The 20,808-nt window shown below is 56.5% G+C and overlaps 1 protein-coding gene across 1 annotated transcript; it reads left to right on the top strand.

Moving 5' to 3' along the window:
- The first annotated feature begins 2,612 nt into the window (after positions 1-2,612).
- SIX1 (SIX homeobox 1) lies at positions 2,613-5,815 on the top strand. The gene is made up of 2 exons (XM_005437308.3): positions 2,613-3,416; positions 4,437-5,815. Exons 1-2 carry the CDS (start codon positions 2,857-2,859, stop codon positions 4,723-4,725), a joined length of 849 nt encoding a protein of 282 aa, XP_005437365.2. The 5' UTR covers positions 2,613-2,856; the 3' UTR covers positions 4,726-5,815.
- Positions 5,816-20,808: the final 14,993 nt, after the last annotated feature.

Raw genomic sequence — 20,808 nt, forward strand, 5'->3', positions numbered from 1 at the left:
CTGCGCTATTTGTTTCCTCCAGACCCTCACACTTAAAGAAAAAAAAAATTTGGTTGGGGAAAAACTTTATTTCTAAGGGGGGGGAGGGGGGGAGATGGGAGTCGTGTTCGGGTTATTTTTTGCGCTTTGCTTTGGGTTTTCTGGCGAAATCGAGGAAAACCGGCAGAGCGTTGCGTGGGATCCGCCTCCATCCCCGCTCTGCGCGCTGTAACGCCGCATCGAATAAACAAGCGAATAAATTAATTTCCAGCACAAACGGCGCCGACCGGCGCCCCGAGGCGCGGAGGACCCCGCGGCCGCGTACCGGCCCCTCGGGCAGCCGCCGTCTCTCCGCGGGCGCGGAGCTGCCAGGCCCGGCGGTGGGGAGCCCGCCGGGGGTGCGAAGCCAAGCGCTGCCCCCGGGGTGGGCAGCGGGGAGAGCCCCCCGCGCTGCGCCATCGCCGCCGAGAAACAAAATAAATCACCGAGGAGCGGCCGGCGGCAGCTCCGCGCCGTTGTGTTGTTATTTAGTTATTTGCATCTGCTTTTTTTTTTTTATAGTGGCTCGAAACTGTTTTTTCTGGGTGATTTTTCAAGGGCTAAATGGGATGGGGTGGTCTGGGAATTCATCTACCTTTTCCCGTGGTTTGAAGTGGAAGGTTTCCAATTCTCAGGAAAACCAGCCCCGGGCAATAATTAACATGGATGCTGACCGGTTTTCTTCCGCAGTGTATAACTCTCAGGTAGAGCCCAGCGAGTCTGTCCCCTTCTTGGGTGAATTTTAGTGACACACAAGCATAAAGCCCCGCTTAGAAATCGCGGGGAAGCCTCAGCTCAGCCCTCGCCCGTCCCTGTCAGCTCCGCCGTCGGCCGCATCGGAATAATTTGCTTATTCCCAGCCGGAGCGGTGTGTGTTCTTGTCGGCCTTTTAAAGGGGAAAAGAGGGGGAGAGAGGAGAAATGTGAGGGCAAGAGAAACGCGCTGTCGTTAAGATGGCAAGGAGCTTCCCCAGCCCCGCTTTGCACTTCTGTCATCCTGAAGGTACAAAACCTCAGGTCCGTGCTTTTCCTGAGCTGAGCGCCTTGTTCGAAAGAAAGAAAGAAAAATATTTTAAATGAATAACAATAGAAAAGGAGGGACGGGGGAGGCCATCTCCCAGGCGGGGCAGGGCACTGCTCCTGCAGGACGCGGCCGCGGGCGGCTGCGAGTCCATGCGTTATAATTCTGCGCACTTGCTCCAGACTTTAGGGTATTAGTTGCTTTTAGAGCCGGGTTTAAGGCTCCGTTCCGGTCCCCACACAGCTGCCTTGTCAATAAGGATCTGTTCCAAGCAGACATTCCTTCTGGGAGGACATTGCAGCTCTTTAAGACTTCATCTGCAACATCATAAGTACTAAAATAAAATGGCAAGGGAAAATTACCAGACACATGGTCATGGGATATAGAAGCGCCCTGACTCCAGCGCACATAGTAAAGGCACTGTACAGACTGGGTGGCAGGGGCTTATTTTAAACAGCCCCGAGGCGCGAAGTACATGGGAGAAACAACAATCCGGATTTAGGGAAAATCCCGGGACCGGCCTTTCCCGTGCCGTGCCGCACGGCGCCGTGCCGCGGGCAGGGAGCGGGCAGGGGAGCGCCGCCGCCCCGGCTCCGAGCCCTGCTCCGCCTCGGCCGCAGCCGGGCTGCTCTTCCCTTCCAGCATCTGAAGTCCAATAAATCCCAACGTCTCTGGCGAAGACAAACAGGTTTTAAAGAGCCCCGCGATGGTTATTAGCACCCGCGGAGCGCACTCGTTCTTGAATCAGGAGCGTTCTGGAGTGTGCTTAAAACGCGGCTTTCGACTTATCTAATCAAAGATAAATACAGCCATAAAGACACCCTCTTCCCAGCGCTCCCTGCCCTTATCTCACCGCATTGTCCTCATCTCCCAGCCCGGCCCTGCTACCGACAATAGATTACCTTTGCTAAGGGAGCCTAATTGTTTTCTAATTTTTCAAATAATTGCTTTTGAGCGAGGTGTGTAAATGAGGATGAGGCTAATTAAAGCGCCGCCGGCCGGTGCAGTTTTGCCGCCCGCCGCCTGCGCGGCTTCCGCGGGGGCTCCCCGGGGCCGCCCCGACCTGCCGCGCCGGGACCCCCCCGCGGCCCAGCGGCCACAGCGGGGGCAGGGGGGCCGCACGGGGGTAGCGGGGGCGCACGGCCCCGCGCGTTATTTAGCTACTCGCTAAAACATTATTTATTCATCCCCAGCGTTAATGTAATTAAATACGGGCCGGCTTGGCGGGGGAGGGGGCGCAGGGGTTTGGGACGGGGGGTGGTGGGAAGGAGAGTGGAAGAAAGAAAGGCGAAGCCCGCCGGGAGCAGCTTCCCCAGGGATGCGCCCGGGGGGTGCGGGGCGACGGGGCGCCCCCCGCAGCCGCCGCCGGGGCCGCACCCGCGCAGAGGCGGCGGCGAGAAGCGCAGCCGCGGCGGCAGAGGCCGGGGCCGTGTCCTCGCCGCCAGGCCCCGCCCGCCCGTGCCGAGGCTCTGCCCGCCGGGCCGGGCTGGGCTGGGCTGGGCTGGGCTGGGCTGGGCTGGGCTGGGCCGGGCCGGGCCGGGCCCGCCGCGGCGGGGGCCGAGCCGCGGGCGCCCAATCAGCGCGGCGCGGGGGCTCGGGCGCTTTAAGCGCGGCGGCGGCGGAGCTGGGACAAAGTCCCCCCGGCGCCGCGACGAGCATCCCCGCTCGCCCGCCCCCGGCTGCCGCCGCGCCTCCCCGCTCTGGGGCCGGGCCCAGGACCGGGACCGGGACCGGCGGGCGGCTCCCCCACGCCCCTTCGCCGCCGCGCTCCCGCGGGGTGCCCGCCACCGCCTCCTGCCGCTGCCGCCGCCCTCGGCCATGTCGATGTTGCCGTCGTTTGGCTTCACGCAGGAGCAGGTCGCCTGCGTCTGCGAGGTGCTGCAGCAAGGGGGGAACCTAGAGAGGCTGGGCCGGTTCCTCTGGTCGCTGCCGGCCTGCGACCACCTGCACAAGAACGAGAGCGTCCTGAAGGCCAAGGCGGTGGTGGCCTTCCACCGGGGCAACTTCCGCGAGCTCTACAAGATCCTGGAGAGCCACCAGTTCTCCCCCCACAACCATCCCAAGCTTCAGCAGCTCTGGCTGAAGGCACATTACGTGGAAGCCGAGAAACTGCGGGGCAGACCCTTGGGCGCCGTCGGCAAATACCGCGTCCGCCGAAAATTCCCTTTGCCCCGCACCATCTGGGACGGCGAGGAAACCAGCTACTGCTTCAAGGAGAAATCCCGGGGCGTGCTGCGGGAATGGTACGCCCACAACCCCTACCCGTCCCCCCGGGAGAAGCGGGAGTTGGCGGAAGCCACCGGTCTCACCACCACCCAGGTCAGCAACTGGTTCAAGAACCGGCGGCAGCGGGACCGAGCGGCGGAGGCGAAGGAAAGGTACGTGCCGCCCCCCACCCCCTCCTCTCGGTTCTCCCCTTTTCTCCCCGCTTCCCCGTGCCCCCTCCCTCCCATCCGTTCTCCCCTTTTCTCCCCGCTTCCTCGTGCCGGGGGCGACCGGGAGCGCGGCGAGCGCCCGGCGGCGGATGGCGTGGGAGCGGCGAAAATACCTCGCTCCTTCCAAATCCCAGTTTTTCCTAAACCGCGTTGCGTTTTGCCCCTCCGTGGAAACCCAAGTGGGTTTTCCACCAGCGATCCAGCGGACCCAGCTCCCCGCCGCTCGACCCCACCTGCCCGGGGGAGCGGCGAGACCCTCACCGGCCTCCTCAGGCCGCTGGGCCGCCTTTGTTTGCTGCCTGCGGTCCCGGAGCCCCGGGGAAGCGGGCGGGTATTGCCGGGGATCGGGCAGGGCAGCTCCGAAGCCCGGAGGAGGAGACAGATGAAGCTCCGGGACGGAGAAGGGAGGAACCGGAGGGAGACGGGGATGGAGCCGCGCTGCCCGGGCCGAGCCGCCGCCCCGCACCGAGGCCACCCCGGCCGGTGCCGCTCGCGGTGGCCTCGGTGCGGGGCGGCGGCTCGGCCCGGCAAAGCAGCTGGCCACGGAGGGCATCGCCCCACTTTTTGTCTCCTCTGGCAACCTCCCCACCGAGCCTCCTGGAGAAAATCCCGCACCCTGCTCGTCCCCGAGCTGCGCTTTCACTTTCAATTAAAAGAGAAAAGTCGCCCCCCCAAAATCCCCCACCTTCTCCCACTTTTCCGCCTCACCCAAACTAGCGGGCTGTGCGGTGTACACCTATTTCTAGGGGGCAAAAAGAAACGCGGACGATCCGTTATGATAATATTAGGCGCTTTTTTCCTGGGGAGAGGCATCTGCTCCCACGATGAAATCAAACGCGAAGGATTTACTGGGGGCATTAGCACAGCGCCCAGCCCCGGCGCTTCCCGCCCGCCGTAACATCCCCGTTGGGGTTTTTTTTTTGTTGTTGTTTTTGTTCCCCCCACCCCCACCCCCTTCCCCAGGGAGAACACGGAAAACAACAACGCGGCCACCAACAAACCGAACCAACTCTCGCCTCTGGATGGGAGCAAACCCCTCATGTCCAGCTCCGAGGAAGAGTTTTCTCCTCCCCAAAGCCCAGATCAGAACTCGGTCCTGCTCTTGCAGGGGAACCTCAGCCACGCCAGGAGCTCCGGCTACACCCTGAGCGGCTTAGCCGCATCCCAGACCCCTCACAGCCTCCAAGGCCACCAGCTCCAGGACTCGCTGCTGGGACCCCTCACGTCCAGCCTGGTGGATCTGGGATCCTAAAGGCCCGCGGCGGGCGGGCGGAGGATCGGGAGAGGAGGTTCTGCTTGGGGACAGAGGCTCTGGGTTGTACATAAAGGACAGCACCCGGTTTTACAGCTCACCCGCTGATTCTTGACGGGACTCTCGGCTCTTTTCACACAACCCCACTTCGGCTCTTGGTCCAGTGTCCATGTCCCCATCCCCCCCCCCCAGCGTCTCCCACTATCACCATGATTTTTATTTTTTCCACGTAGCCAAACGCAGAGAACGGCAGAAACCCTCAGCCCTTCGAGTTCAAACGAGCTAGTCCCAACGGGAATTAAAAAAAAAAAAAAAAAAACAAACCCAAAAAAAACCCCAAACAACAAAAAAACCCCAAACCCACAACCAAACAAAAAAAAAACCCCACCCCAAACAAAAAAACCCAAAACCAACTAAAACAAAAAGAACAACCAAACAACCCACTTGGACCCGATTCCAGCCAAATAAATCCCAGTCCCGCAGCGCGGTGGGGCAGGGGCGGCCGGCGCATCCTTGCTGCAGCCCGGCCGGGTCCCGCGGGGCCGGCGAGGAGCCGGGACGGAGGCAGAGGGAGCGAACCGCAGTCCTGAGCCCTGTGTTATAGCGGGATGAGGGAGGGGAAATTACGTTTACATTTTTCATATTTAGCCTTACCAGAAAGATTTCGATGTAGTTTAAATTAAAAAAAAAAGGGGGGGCGGGAAGCAAAAGCTGCAGTATTAGAGTTTTAACAAGTGCCTATGTCTTAACGCGGCTGTGCGAGGCAGTTTGCGAGAGAGCTCCCGGGGGCCCGCGCCCCCAGCTTCCCTCTCCTCGGTGGTGAAATGCATCGATGTGGCTAAAGATTAGGATACTACTAATAAAAGTCGACGGCCGTTTCCTCCTGAACGAGTATTCTTCAGGCTGTCCCGCCAGCTCCACGTCGCCTGCTCCCGTCTGTCCCCGTTCACCGCCTTCCTCCTCCGGCTTGCAGAGAGCCCGCGGACGACGCTGTCTGTCTCGAGTATTTGTTACCAAAAATCGCATGTGCTTTCAGGTTTATTTTCTATTGTACCTAAACAGTCTAAATTAAACAACGCTGATGGCAGAACACCCAGGCTGCGCTTTTCTTTGCAAGGGCCAGCCCGTGTCCCTCTGGCCACCCTTACCCCCCAGCCGACAGGCTGCAGCGGAGCCGGTGCCTTGGTACCCGAGGAAGGATGGGGACAGGGGACCCGCCGGAGCGCCTCGCCTGGGGCCGCCCCGTGGGAGCCGGGCGCCCGGCCGTGAGGGAGCGGCTGCCCCCCGCCGCCCACCCCGTCGGGGCCTCGCTGCGGCCCGGCCGCTGGTGCCGGTCCCCCCTGTTAGCGTTTTGCATCATTAAGTGCGTGTTTATTTAAGTCGCTGCCGTGTTTGTTCTCGGGGTCTTGGGCCGTGGAGAAATGTCACCCTCTGCAGGAGGGTCTTGCCGGGCCGGAGCGCTCCGCGCCCTCCCGCTCGGTCCTCAAACGGGCCCGCCGGCAGCCGGGCACGCTCCAGAACCCCCCGCGGACCGCCCCCCCCACCCGAGCCGGGACTGGGCGGCGGATCCTTCCCCCCCCCCCCCCCCCCCGCCCTCTTTGGCTCTGGCTGCGGGGAAGCCAGGGGCCCGGGGCCCAGGCTGCGGAGATGGTTTCCCTCCTCTCTCCGGCCTGGCACCAGCCGCCCCCTCGAGGCGCCTGGCCCGGACCCCGGCGGGCTTCCTGCGCCCACGACTCTTTGGGGGAGCATGGCCGGGGCAGGGGGGGGGGCCCCCGCCCCCGGGGCAGAACCCAACGTGGCTCCGTGGGAGCAGGGCGGAGGGCGCAAATGCCGCGCTTGAGTGCGCAGACTGCGCGGGTGGGAGGGCATCTGCGACCGCTGGGGGAACCGAGGCAAAACCCGACGTCGGGGGCCGAGCACGGAGCCCCCTCCGTCTGCAGCGAGCCCGGCCCCGGCAGCCCGGCCGGGGAGGGGACCCGGAGTCGGGCCCCGCTCCGCTCCCCGCGGGCGCCCTGGGGGACGGTCCGTCTCGTCCTCATCGCCCTTCCCGGGGACCCTCATCGCTCTCGCCGGCGGCCCTCACCGCCCTTCCCGGTGGGCTCATGCAGCCCCGCCGTGATCCGCCATGAAGCAGCGCAGCCGCCCCCAGCGCCTCGGGCAGAAAGCGGGGAACCCCCAGGGAAATGAGGGAAGGTTTCAGGGTGAGCAGCCGCGGGCTCTGCGCCCCGAGGATGGATAAGCTCCAGCTCCAGGAGTTTTTTCCAAGCCATGGGCTCGGTGAGGAGGAAGGATAAATATTGCCCGGGGCTCCAGCCCCGCGCTGCGGAAAAGCCAAGCGGGGACTCCCAAACCAGGGGTTATTTTCAAAGCAAACCGCGCAGAGGCGCTTCCTGCGCGCAGGCAGTAGTCAGGGCTGACTTTCGGGGGCGGGGGGGGGGGGGAAGAAGCTTCCAGGGGGTGTCCCCTCGCCCACATCCCCCCTTCAGTGCAGACCGGGGCTGCTGCCAGGCCCGCCGGCTGCAGCGCGACACCGCGCAGCCCGGTGCACGTTGCGCCCCCCCGCCTGCAGAGCCCTGCCCGCGCCCCGACCCTCCGTTTCCCTGACAGGGCGAGGAGCGAGGCTACCAACAGGCGGGTGGTGGCGAGGAGGGGTGGAGGGTGCCGAGGGCCTCCCCGGCAGGGAGGTAGGACCGGGGAGGCGCTGGAGCTGAGCCAGGCGCAGGTTGCTGAGCTGTCCTCGGTTAGGCTTGACCTCGCAGCAAGCTTTTCACAGCAAAGTCAGCCCGGGGAGGGGCAGCCCAGGGCTGTTTCTCACCTAGCTCTGCTTTGTATTCCCACTGGCAGGAAGGAGTTAATCCACCCCCCCACCCCCCAACTCCCCCGCCCCGCTCCTGCTCACCCCCCAGGACAGATTTCACACTGTGTCCAGGTCAGCCAAAAAAGGGGAGGAAATGGAGAACAGCGGAATGATTAATTCTACCTGCTTTTCCCATGAGTGATCACCTGCTTTCGGGGTCACGAATAGCAGGTAGCTCTCTCAGTCTCCAGCTCTGAGAGGCTCATTTGTTTGGTGACAGCTGAGTGACAAGACCTGAAACCCGAGCCCTCAACTTTGCCTGATGTGTGGATAAAACCCTGGATGTTCCCTCAAACATTTCAGGAAATGAAAGTTGTAACGCGATCCCTTGTGCGCCCACATCTCCCCCAGCAACACACAAAAGCTCAAAGGAACCTTCTCGGATTAAATTCAGCCTGGAGAGGATGGAAGGAAAATGGAGAGCAGGCTGAGAAAGCTGGAACTGGCAGGCTTTTCTTCAGCACTTATTGGAAATGTCTGTCCAAAGCAGGGATTTAGAAAGGTCACCTCTACAGTAAGCGTCTCTTCCTCCGGCAGAGTCAGGCGGGCAGCCTGCTTCTCCCCAGCTCACCTCTGCGTCGGGGGGCAGCCCAGAGGAGGGGGGTTACTCTTAGATTCCCTGAGCAGGAAATTCAGTGTATAAAAACAAACACCAAAGGAGAAAGCCAGCCCCCCTCCTCTCTCCTCATTTCATTTCCCGGGTCACGCTGAGCCAGCGTTGTCCCATGCACGAGCTGCCTGTCTGCCCCTGCCCCTGCCCGGCTCCCCTTCCCCAACACCCCCTGGCCCCGCAGAGGGCCAGGTACGGTCCCTCGCTTGGCCCCCACAACCCTGAGCCACGTGCTGGCAAATCCTCCGCAGAGGCCCTTGGTGAGGAGCCGAGAGTCGCTCAGCTGGTGGGTTTCAAGACAACATTTCCAGGCCTTGCTCCCTAAAGCTTGTGCATCCTCAGCTGCCACGCTGGGAGCCCAGAGCTGGGATGCGGTTTTGGAGACCTTTGTGCTCTGTGTCTTTGCAGACAAGGCCTGCCCAGCCAGACGTCAGAGCTTCATTTTGAGCACATGGGTTTGGAAATGTCAGTGGCAGGAAAGAGGCAGGGTGTGCGGTACAGGCAGCGTTGGGCCAAGGCATCTGGACAGCCTCCTGCCCGGGTAGATGGTTTTATCCAGCCGCCTGTCACCAGACAGCCAGTGGCTGCTTGTGCTGTTACCCGGCCTGAAGATAAAGTACTATTTAACAATTGTTTAACTGTTATTGAAGTGCTTCGGACTCTGCAGACCTGTAAAGAAAACAGCACGTGCCCTGAGATAACTCTTCACCTCTGAGCTTCTCCCTTACTCCTACTTTTCCATAGAGAGCAGCTCATGGATGGTGCGCAGGTGGAAAACCTCCTTGGCTGCCTACCCGGAGTGCTTCACCACCGGTGATTTTACACCTGAGGAAGAGCTCGCTATGGGGTGAAACTGCTGGAGGCTGGGTCTCTGTAGACGCTGCCTTGGCAGGCAGGTGCTCTAACCTGCCTGACACACCGGGACGTCTTTAGCAGCAGTAAAGGTACAGCCGGTGCAGTGCTTGGCTGGCCTGGCTGTGGCAATCTGTCTTCAAGGGTGGATTTTGCTATTCCTGCTTGGGGTCAAAGCCATCAGGTTCTCTGAGGGCACCAGGTGCTGTGTGGGGAGAGTAGAGGTGGCGGAGGCCGGATCTATGGGAACTTTGGTTCAGCTCAAGTGTACACAGTAACCTGAGACACCGTCATCTTTCCCAACTGGACGTGGACACAATTTTAAATATGGAAATGGAGGAAAATTTGCTTTAATCTTCAGGCAGAGAGAGCAAATTACCAGGTTCCCCAGAGATTCTCAGCGCTCACCCTGACAGCGGTTGGATGCTGTCTGGAAAGTGGGCATCAGGCTGAACCCCCACCCCGTGTCACCCTGTCCTTTCAACTGGTCTTGTCTCCATGTGCAGGAACGTTTCCTCTCTCTCTATGGTTTTTGCTGTAGTATTTGCTCCCACCTCCCCAGATTTTAAACAGAGGTTGAACTTTCTCTGAAGCATATAATCCCAATCCTAATAATGAGGTTAAAGAGGCAGATTTAGTTCAATTACAATTTCCTGTTTTCACTTGTCCAGTGCTTTTGGACAAAACCTCCGTGGGCAGAGCGGCTCCTTCCCAGCTCTGCCTTAGCTTCTCATCCACAGCCTGGTTCTGCAGGGATCAGGATTGCTTTGCTGCAGGGCTCTGTCCAGTCTCTGACAGCTTTCGGCCGTGGTAGAAAAGGTATAGGAGCTCCTCACGCCTGCCACTCAGGGTGGAAGAAAGGAGAAAAATGTCTTTTTCTGACTTAAGGATGGAAAAGCTTTTAAGCTAATAGCTGGAGCGTGTATTGGCTCTGATTTACAGGAGGGAAGACTGAGACCCAGGGAGACAGCAGACCTGCTGAAGGTCAGAGCAAGGGCAGATGACAAAGCGGGGAGGGTGGCTGCCCCACGCCGGCGGCTGGTGCTCCGCGCGCCCACGCTGCCTCCCTTTATAGCCCCCATAATAAGTTGCCGCAGCTTATCATTATGTAATACAATATTCCTAATAATACAAGACAAAACCAATTGACTAAAAAACAATGCCAAATGAGGCTTGTGGCTAACACTCCCTGAAGAAATTGTCTCTTTTCTAGAACTGAAAAAAAAAACCCAACCCCAAACCCAAGCAAATTAGAAACAATTGAAAAATGAAATCACATCTGCAAACCATCAGGGCACTTCTCCTGAGCCCCGAAGGATGCCTGTCCCCTCCTGCTGCTCCTGCTGCCCTGTACGGGGTGGTGGGTGCCACGGGAACCCACAGCACTGCCCCTGTGGGCACGGGAGGGATTTTGTGGCAGTGCCAGGGCCGTGGACAGGCGTAGCCTTGGCGTGTGTCTCATTGAACAGAAGAGCTGTGTCATGCTAGAACAAATCAGAGATGTATTTAGGGAATTAAGATCTTCGTATGCCTAATCTCCTGGAGCCGACGGGGAAGCAGGGAGAGAAAGAGTGCAAGAGGGAGGGAAAACCAGCTTAAAAACTGCTGTTCCCTTCCTGCGAGCCCTCCAGGGCTGGGCAGAGGCACCCGCACAAAGAAACTGCAGAACTTGCCCAAGCGTTTGGCCACGGGCTGCTTGGTTCTCCATAGCCAGAGGTTGCGTTCTGCCTGCCTTGGAAGGGTTTCCCTTCAGCCCTTCCTCTGCAGGAGCAGAACTGAAGCGAGCAGGAGCCAGGAACAGGGTGCGGGCTCAGCAGCACTCAGCTGCAGGGGACACTTCTGTCCCCCAGTGTGGTGACTTCCAACCCTGTTCCAACCAACACAGGACCGTTGATGGTTTGCACCACATGCTGTTTGCAGTGGAGCTGGGGTGGGGATGCCCTGGTCTGCTCCATGCTCCTCTGGATGTCTGGCATCTGTTGGGTGCATGGGGGTGAAAGCACATGGTGGTTTTCTACTGCTGGGACAGCATCACTGCTGCCACTGCGGGAGGGGGAGATGCTGAGGCTTGAGCCAGGAGGAATCTGTTGGCTGAAGTGCCCTGCAAGCCAACTTCCCCAAAGACCCAGGAGGTGCTTGACAGGGATGTGAGATTATTTCTTGGAGGGAAGAGTGCAGGTAAAGGACGTGGGGTTGCTGGAGCTGTGCTGTCCCCAGGAGACACGGTGCGTAATGAAGAGGACAGACATATTTGGTGAAACATGTTGGCCAAGAAGCTGATGCCACCCTGGGCTGTACCAGCCCCATCTATTACCTTGGTGTGCAGAACCTGCTTCTGAGGCCTCCAGGTCCGAAGGGTAACTTGGATGAGGTTCAAAGAGCCCCCAGAAGGGCAAAGGCAAAGCAGGGCACGGGAAGAGAAATCTGCAGTCTGCTTCCTTGGAGACCCCCACCTCTGCTCTGCCTCTGAGCTCCCCACCTACAGGCAGGGCTGGGGCTGGAGGACACCTTCAGCAAAGGGGCTCTGGGGCTCTGCTGCTGGCCTGCTCAACTGTCACCAGCCGGTGGGAACTTGGTACCAGGTGGGGGGACGACAGTGTTGTGGCCAAAGCCTGTGACAGCAAACATGATGATCATGGTAAGGATGTCCAGCAGCTGGTCACCCCCACTACCCCACTCTGGCCTGCACCCACTCATGGCCTAATTCAAGCCTAAAAGGGAGGTGTACATTTTAGCAGGGAGAAGAATCAACCCCCTGCACTGTGATGAGTTTCTAGGAGATGTTTAGCAGGCTTGATCTGGGCTCATGGCACACCAGACATCCAACCAGGTAGTCACAGTGGTCCCTTCTGGGTACTGGGTGTGTCAGGTTTGGTAATTTATCCTAGAGAAGGAAAAGAGGTAAGTTGCATGATCTGAAGGCATCAGTACAAGGCAGATTTCTTAAAGTCCTCTAAACCAGGAGAAAAAGACACAAAAGGAGCAAAAGCTGTGGATAGAACCGAGACCTAAGGTTTTCCAACAGCAAGGGGAGTTCAATGCGCACATGATGGCTCCCATGCCACTGCAGGGCTAACTTCAAACTTAAAATGTTTTCTGAAAGACACACTCACACTCCAACTTGCATGGTGACTTTTTATGCCAGGTCCCAGTGACATCCCAGAGCCCCAGCACAGAGGTTGCGTGGGTGCATTCAGTCCCTGCTGCTGCATGCCCTTGGGTGGCACACGAGGGGACTGCCCTGGGAGAGGAGCATCTTATGGCATGGGATGGGACCCCCACGTCAGCACTGCAGCATCTGCCGTCCTCGGATGCCCGAGTCTCTGGGTCTGCACCCCCAGTGCTCTCATGAGTGATGGCTGGGGGGCTTTGCGTTGCTCAGGATGCCTCTCCATCCTCATCCCCCTCTTCTGCCAGGGTTACGGAGCCACAACTATTTGCTAATGGCCTCCGCGGAAACTGTATATCCTGCCTTTGCAATCGGAGACAAGGTGCCCACGCAATTGCCAGATTTGAAAGAGGAGCTGGCAGGAGGGGAAGAGGCCAAAACGGGTGTGCCGAGGGAGGGGGAAATCACATCCATCCCAAACTGGGGCCCATCCTATCCTTGCCTGGAGAAGAATCATAGTGGGATGGGGGGAAAAACGCCCTATTTGCAAGAAAGCTCTGAAGGCAGTGTGCAAGCGGCTGAGGGCTGAGGCCAGGCTTAAACCGAACGTCCTGCCCAGTGATCCATGAGGAAGGCTCGGCTGCTCAAACAATGAGCGGGGAAAGAAAGCTGAAATGATGGTCACCGGGAGAACCTGAAACCCGCGGTGGGGAAAACAAATAAATACAGCGAGTGAGGAGCCTTCCCCATCCCAGCTGAGGCAATCTGCGCTTATGCAACCCTACCCCAAGGCTCCCTATCTCTGTGTACAATCTGGGCTGATAAGATTGTTCTCTGCTGAAAATCAAAACCACAGGGATTCCAGGCAGCTCAGCCGGAGTCAGATTGTCCACCTGAACACCGGGGCACTTTCATGTGGAAAAATAATCGCACGGTTATTTTGCTGTATTAAAGGGGGAGGGGGGAGGGAGAGAGGTCCTTGACTGGTTTGGAGTACTTCCCCAGTTCTGGATGGATGCAGCACGACAGGGATGCCGGTGAAGGACACCATCTCAGGGGTGAGATGTCCCCATGGGGTGACAGTTGCTGCCTGACGCCCTGCTGTAGGAAAGCAATGGGCTCTTGCCCAAAGTTGACTGGTTTTTAGTAAAACCCCTTTCTTTTAGGGCCAAGGGACTTGCAATTGGCAGCTCTCGTGCAATAACCCTGCAAACAAGAACCATGTGAGTGATGGTGGAAGCAGTCATCGCCAGCAAGGCATAGGCCACTTCTAACATTGTTTGGGTGGAACAGCACATGGTTAATATCTACACTGAATGGGAGACAGAATACATAAACATATCATATATGTATACATGTATATATAGAGATAAATGCACTTGATAGAGCCACTCCATAGAACAACTTGTTCCCATGAGCAAGATGTGCAGGATTAGATCCGTGTTTGTAGTTATAAAGTAGACATCATTTTTTTGTATCTACTGTAGTTCAAAAAGCCTTGTTTTGGGGCACGTGCCTGTGTCTGGCTGATGAGATCCCTTCTGCTCTGAATGCCAGGTCAGTCCTTCTCTCAAGACAAAACTTGTTATCAAATCTTGTCCAGAAAAAACTTATTTGGGAAAAATAGCAACCAGGGATTTCTTGGTAATGTTGGAGGTGGCACCTCCTTCCACTGAGATGGGAATGGGATGGCCTGATCCCGCAACCTGCAGCAGATGCAGGAGCGTAAATGCCCACCTGAAACAGCATTTGCATTTATTTTGCATGTTTAGCACCAAGTACTAACTATTTTTGAGTTTTAAATGCTTCTGAACGAATATGTGTAGCGGAAATGTCCGCTGGAGTATTGGATGAGACAGGCTGGGGAGCTGGGGTCCTAGTTCCCTACCAGGTCCCTAAACCAGCGACAAATAGACACCCCAGTGAAAAGCAGTTTTGAGTGCTATGTCTATTCCTATGCGTCTTGCTCAGTTGTTGCAGCTTCGCAATTGGCATTTTCCTGGTGCATTTGTGGCTGGTTTTGTGTCTCTCTCTGCTGCAGGAATGACCATGTGAATGAGCAGGGGATTAGCTCGAGTGGGGTCCAACAGCTCAGGTGGGCTGGTCTGGACACGCAGCATTGTCATCTCAACAGACCAGCTTGATTAAAAGTGAACAAGAGCCAGCGTTCTGCCTGCTCTAACATCCCTCCACATCCCTGAGGTCCCTCTAGTTACAGTAATCCTGCTATAAAAAAGAAATCTGTGTAAAACTCTGTTTGCAGATGGAATGTATCCTGTATCCCTTTAATCTTGCAGGGTACGGTGTTCCCACAGCCACTGCTGGCCCATGGACCACTGGGCAGGCAATGCTGGGTTTGTGTGCACACACACACAGACACACATAGAGTTATTTGGGTGCCTATGATGAGAAACAAAGTTTTTTAGTCCTGCCCATGGGCAACGCACCCTGCAGTGGACATCCTCCAGGGCTTGGTGTTCCTGGCAAAGCTTACGTGAAATGAAAATGTCTATAATTTTCTAAAATTCCTTAATCCTGCTTATTTTCTCCCTTTCCTTGAGAGATCGGAAGCCGCAGTGGTCTCCTCAAGCCCACCCACTAATTACAAGACATGAGCTCAACCAACTGCCAGCCAGAAACAACATCACGAGACCAAACACCACTAACCAACACTGAACACTCACAGCAAACTGCTTGAAAGCAAGTCACAAAGAGCTTGGCAATAATACACCAGCCAAATCAAAGAAAGAAAGAAGGAAAATATCCTTTTTTCCTTCCTCTTGCAGCAAGCCTGACTTCCCCCAGGCCACCGACCAGCTACTCCAATGTCTGAGGCCCGCTTGTTTATCTGGGATGCTCTTTTAGGTCTCTCTCTCCTCTATTTGGCTGCCAGTTTTTTCCAAATTTGACCCGATTATCTTTCAAATGTGCTTGGAAAGGTCAACCCCTTCAGCAATGCTAGGGAGAACGGGAGTTTCTAGCAGGAGGGTGGCATTTAGCAGAAAAAATCTTCTCTCCAGAGAAATCAGATCAGACAAAGCCCCGGAGAAGCCGGGCTAAAAATAAAGCCTGAACTCGCAGAGTGGTTATAGGATGGGAACAGAGGCTGTGGTGCATCCCTCGTTATGTTCTTAGTAGGCACAACAGGAGAGAGTGGTAGAAATTTACTGGCATAAATCAGTATAGTTCATGCAAGGATGTTGTTGGGGTTTTTAAACCCTGTGTTCACATTCACTGTTTTACAGCAGCTTGGGCTCCTTCCCTAAATCCCCCTGGTTTGTGGCAGCCAGTACTTGCGCTTTGTGTGGGCTACCTTGATTTCTTGGACTGCTTGCCTCCTCCCACTTTCCCTGTTTGCAAGAAACATGCATGTTCAGCCTCTTGCACCCCAAAAAGCGAGCGGTAAGTCCCATTGCCAGAGGAGCAAGGGTCTCTGCTCCAGGTCTCATCCCAGTATCAAACCCCCACTCAAGCACAGGATTTCCCCTGGACACCCTGCTCTGGCATGGGTTAAGAATAATAACCCATGTTCTTGTGCTTCACGGCGTGTGAAATTGTGAGGGTTGGTGTGGTCCCACGCAGGGGATGCGCCCCAGGGTGCAGGGGGTTGCTTTGCCTGAGCCCGGGTCTGGGACTGTGAGTGTGAGTGTGGGTGTGAGTGTGGATGTGAGTGTGAGTGTGTGTGGGAGTGTGAGTGTGGGTGGAAGTGGGAGTGTGGGTGTGAGTGTGGGTGGGGGTGAGTATAGGTGGGAGTGTGGGTGGGGGTGGGAGTGTGAGTGTGGCTGGGCAGGACGGCAGCTCCCGGGGCGGCTGCGGCGCGTTTCTGGGGCTGCAGTGCCACCTGCTGTCACCGCCGCCCGCTGCTGGGGACCCCGCTGGCCCCTTGAGCACATGCCGGGGGACACCCAGAACTGCTCGGGGAAAAAAAAAAACCATCCAAGTTAAGCAGGAAAAAGCCAGCGGGAGAAAAAGCAGCGTGGCGTCAAGGGGATGGGGTGAGATGTGCCCACGGGGCTGGGCTGGGGTCCCCGTGCCTGGGGACCCACACACACTGTCACAGCACTCCGAGTAGACCCAAGCACCATGCAGACATTGTCTCTTATCTCCTTCTGGATAGTCTGATGTGGGCTCTTGCTTCCTCCTGTGCTTAAGTGTGTCATTTAGGAGCTTTAGCCAGCGTTAGCCCAAATTATCGCTGCTTCTTACAGGCTCTGTGAGGAACCAGGATTTTTCCTCCGTGTCCCTGTGCTGATGTGGCCCAGAGCAGGTTGCCCAGTCCCACCTCTCCAATTCAGACTCTTCTCAGACTCAAAAGCCAAGTGTCCTGTCCTGAGTCATTGCCATTAGCCTCTCAGTGTGGTAGAGGGTTTGTGCTCTGGAGAAAAGCCCAAAGGAGATGCCATTGCCTCTGTTTATGTTAAAAAAAAGATGGAAACCCAAGGAAGAGGTAAACAGAAAAGTAGCAAGGAGATCCTAGCTGCTGAAAATTAAGCATTAGGGGGAAAAAAATGGTCACAAAAGCCAGAGTGGCCGGGCAGCTTTCAGAAACAACAACAAAAAACTTTGGAGGAAACCAGATACTCGCCATGACAATTTGCAATTCCTTGTTGAACAAATGTTTCCATGGAAAAGCTCTGTTTACCCGTCACTCGTCCTGTCGGCTTGCCGAGATGCTGTGCAGCTGGGCAGGCAATGCCCAGAGGAGAGCAGGGGAGGGGACGCAGCCCCAGCAAATCTGGACGCAGCCGGGAGGCCTCGGGAGAGAGCAACAAGCCCGTGTTTGCCTTTTAATCTTCTACCCATGTGCGTTTGTGTATGAAATACGCTAATTTCTCACGGGCAACCCACTTTTGGAAGGAGGGCTGCAAAGGGCCTGATCCTGAGTAGGCTGCAGGGTGAAGGGTGCAGCTACAGCAGCGCACGACCAGGGCATGGGGTGCACAAGGGCCGGTGGAGGAGCCTGCCAGGGTTTTTAGGGGAAACCTGCTGGAAAAGCTCAGCCAGTCCAGCCTTGCTGCGGCCACACATCTGGAAGTGTATAGACAGAAATAGGGGACTTTTGGGAGGAAAATCCCATCTTTGACAGCTCAGACTTGCACATTGAACAACTCGCTTTCCTTTTTCCCCAGCAGAGATGTGAAATGGCGGTGTGTTTCCATCTACCCTCTGCAAGCCCAACCCAGGATCCGGCTGGGATCCTGCTGGGTGCAGCTTTCAGAGCCAGGGAGGTGCCGGCTGTCTCCAACTTAACATTTTCTTACAGTGCCACTGGGACCAGCGGAGGAGAGCCGCAAAAGGAAAAGGCTGGATTCGAAACCCACCACTTGGACCCAGACAAAATGAAACAGGGAAAGTAAAAACAAGGGGAAACTTGGCTGCAGCTGCTCCTTTCACAGGCTCCTCTCATTGGGTCATAAGAAACCAGCCCACGGAGAGGCGGGCATGTTACTGTCTGCTGTGCTGTGTCCTGGGGAGCTGGGGAAAGGGGCCAAGGAGAGACCGGATCCTGGAAAGCAGCCCATGCCGCCTGCCAGCATGCGCTGCCAGAGGTGGGAAGCAGGGAAAGTCATGCACAGCCTCCTCACCTCCTCCACTGCTGGTGTCGGGCGGCCTGGGGGGAACCTGTAGGCTGCCACCCTGCCAAGGTGTGGCGTGCATGGGAAGCACCTGGGCAACTGCCCACCTCACACCCCCATTTCAGCACCCAGTGCTGGTTTGAGTGTCTTGTTCCCACACAGGGCAAAGGCGTTTGGGGCCTTCACCATCCTTCGAATCCCTGACTCTTAGGGTTGGTGCATCACATGCTGCTCTTGGCTGCATCCCTCCCTTCCTTGCCCCATTGCTGCGTGCTCCCCGGCTTGCTGGGAGCCTTTTCCTGCTGCTCCACAGCCCAATACCCTCAGCGTGCTTGGTGGGGACTGTCCTTCACTCTGTGTATCTCCAGCTCTGGTTTTGGTGGGAGCTTGTCTGCAGCAGCTACAGTATTGTCATTTATGAGGCTGTGCTGACAAACACCACCCAAGTCCCTGGCGGGGACACGTCTTGATCTTCCCCCACCACCCATCTTCATCTGTGAGTGCGTGTTTGGGATTTGGCCATCATTCGGGCTCTGTCTGGTCCTCATCCCTGGCCCCTTCCCCACCGCTCCTTTGCCCCTCGAAGACAGTAAGTGCCTTTTCAGTGCACCCCACTCCAGCATCTCATCTCAACAGGCCAAGCATTCACTCTGTGCCAAACTGGCAGGCAGCTCACTTTCCTGGCACATGGCCTCCTTGGCCTTCTGTCCAGACTGATTTCTTTTATTTTTATTGTTCTATTTTCTCTCGTCTTTAAAATTCACCATTGGTTTTAATTAGGTGGCCGTGGACTTGCAGCCTTGGTGAGACCAGAGGGTTTCCAAGAGCAGGAAAGGGGAGGTGTGGTGTGGTGCGTCTGGTGGCAGCAGCACAACCCAGCTCAGAAGACCCAGTTCATCTTGCTTTCGAGAGAGGGGAACTGCTCTGAGTCAAGGGCCAAGAGGTGGCTGAAGTGTTTTCTCTTAATCCAGTGCGATTCTGGACTCCCTGCAGCTCCTGGAGTCCCATCGTGGAAATGCCACCTCAAGGAGCCAGTGCTGGTGGCAGGGTGAATGGGTAACTGGTGGCAGAGAAGGGCAGGCTCCCAGCCCTGAGCAACAGGTGAAAAATGGGGGAAATCCCAAAGGAAAAACAAATGTCTGAATATTCCATGTAGGGCCTCTGTGCTGGAGGAGTTTGGACCCTCCTTGGAGAGCATGTGTTTATCGAGAAGCCCTGTGGGCAGCCTGGGTAAAGTGGAGGCAGGTCCCAGCCCTGCTGCAGCTGCCAGGGGAAGGTTTCAAGCCACCTCTGAATGGCCCCATGCCCATCTCTGAAACTGCCTCCCCACAGGAGGCTTGGGCACCCCACGCTCCCTGCCCATACGGTCCAGCCAGGACAGAGTCTGTCCTGTACAGCCTTCCCACTGAGAGCTGAGGTAATTCCTTGGGGAGAAAAAGAAAAAATAAATTATTTCCTTTCTCCTACTGATTCTGTATGATCTAGGCCTGAGCGGCCAGTGTGCTTCAGGCAATCTGAGCCAACAAAGGATGTTTCAGGGTTTGATTTTCAGTGGTTTCATCTTTGGATATAAATGTTAGAGTAAGTGAATGGCTCTGAATTGACAGGATTTGCAGAGCCATCCTGGGACAGTTCCTGGGATAACCAGCATTCAGCTCCAGCCACGACAACACTGATTTGGGGTGCATAGGAGACACGTCTTCTCCCTCCAGACTTGGGTTGAGCAGCTGTGGTGCCTGCCTCACCGAGCCCCATGGGCCAGCACGTAGGTGGGTCAGAGGGATGAGCAATCTCCAGCAGGAGCTAAGAAGGGCTTTGGATGGGGCATCTGCTCCTGGGAAAACGTCTGCATCCTGCTCCTGGATAGCAAACTCATTTGTCCCCAGGGGAGATGTGGCAAGGGTGGGCAGCAGGCTGCTGTCGATCCTACAACTCAAACAGCTCCTGGGAGTCCCAGCCTACTCTCCCCATCCTCCCCTACATCTGGGAGAAAAGGCAGTGAGAGGAGAGGCTGGCTATGCCCCAGGGGTGAGTAAAACTGAGCCCTGAAAGCTCTACATGCCTTGCCAGTCCCCTGAAATATCTTGGTCCCTCCACCCTGCTGTTGTTCTTTCATTTTATTTTTAGATCTGCTGCTCCCGTTAGTTCTTTTCTATTTGTTTTTGGTTCTTATTATTCCTGGCTTCTCCCAGTGTTTTGGTTTCCCTCCTCAGCCCTCATCCGGATGTTTATTCTCCCTGCTTGTTTTCATACTTTCCCAAGGTGCCTCCTGGCTGTAGCTGGGCAGAGGTCTGTGTTTGGACCGGGCAGGCGCTCTCACAGAGCTGGGCTGGGACCAGCTGCTGGACCATCACCTGGAGGAACCAGGCTGGTCCAGGAAAGAAGAAGACCTGGGCACTGTAGCCTGTTTTTCTGCCTGTTCTCTTTCTTACCTGGGCAACTCAGCTCTTGCCAAGAGTAAGTGGAGTGATCGGCCCATTTAGGAGTGCAGCTGGTATATGAATGTGGCAGCTCCTTTAATATAAGAGCTAGCAGTAGGGTAAAGAAGGGGGGCGGGGCAGAGAAGGAACTGTCTCTGAGGAACTCAAGGGGAGACAGAGTGATGTACCCAAGGCCATGTGGAGGATCTCTAGCAGCTCTGAGAGATGCTCTTCCCATGTGTCCATTTGACCTGGTTGCCAGTGTTGTTGTGCCTTGAGGTGTCCTGAATTTCAGGCATGGTGGTTCAGTGCCTCCACCTACTAAAACTTTAAAAGTTTTCTCTTTGCCTCACTCTAGGATGAACACACCCAAATCTGGCTCTGTTCCTTCCATGCTCATCATTCTCCCACACATGCTGTGACTGGATATCTCTGTGCATCTTCTTTTCCCTGCTCATTCAGATATGTTTCTCAAGCTTCTTTTGGGCTCCAGCTAAGACATATCCCCATGGAGCAGATGGAAAGAGCCATTACATTGCTCCATGGGCCTACAGGCTAAGACCACATATGTGATTGAGGTCTATTATTGCTCCTGGTTTTGGAGGCAGGGACTGGAGGGTGCATTTGAACAGGGTGATGGGTGCTAACTGTGCACTCCC

This window comes from Falco cherrug, chromosome 7 (genome assembly GCF_023634085.1).
Source record: "Falco cherrug isolate bFalChe1 chromosome 7, bFalChe1.pri, whole genome shotgun sequence".
NCBI classification, from domain to species: Eukaryota; Metazoa; Chordata; class Aves; order Falconiformes; family Falconidae; genus Falco; species Falco cherrug.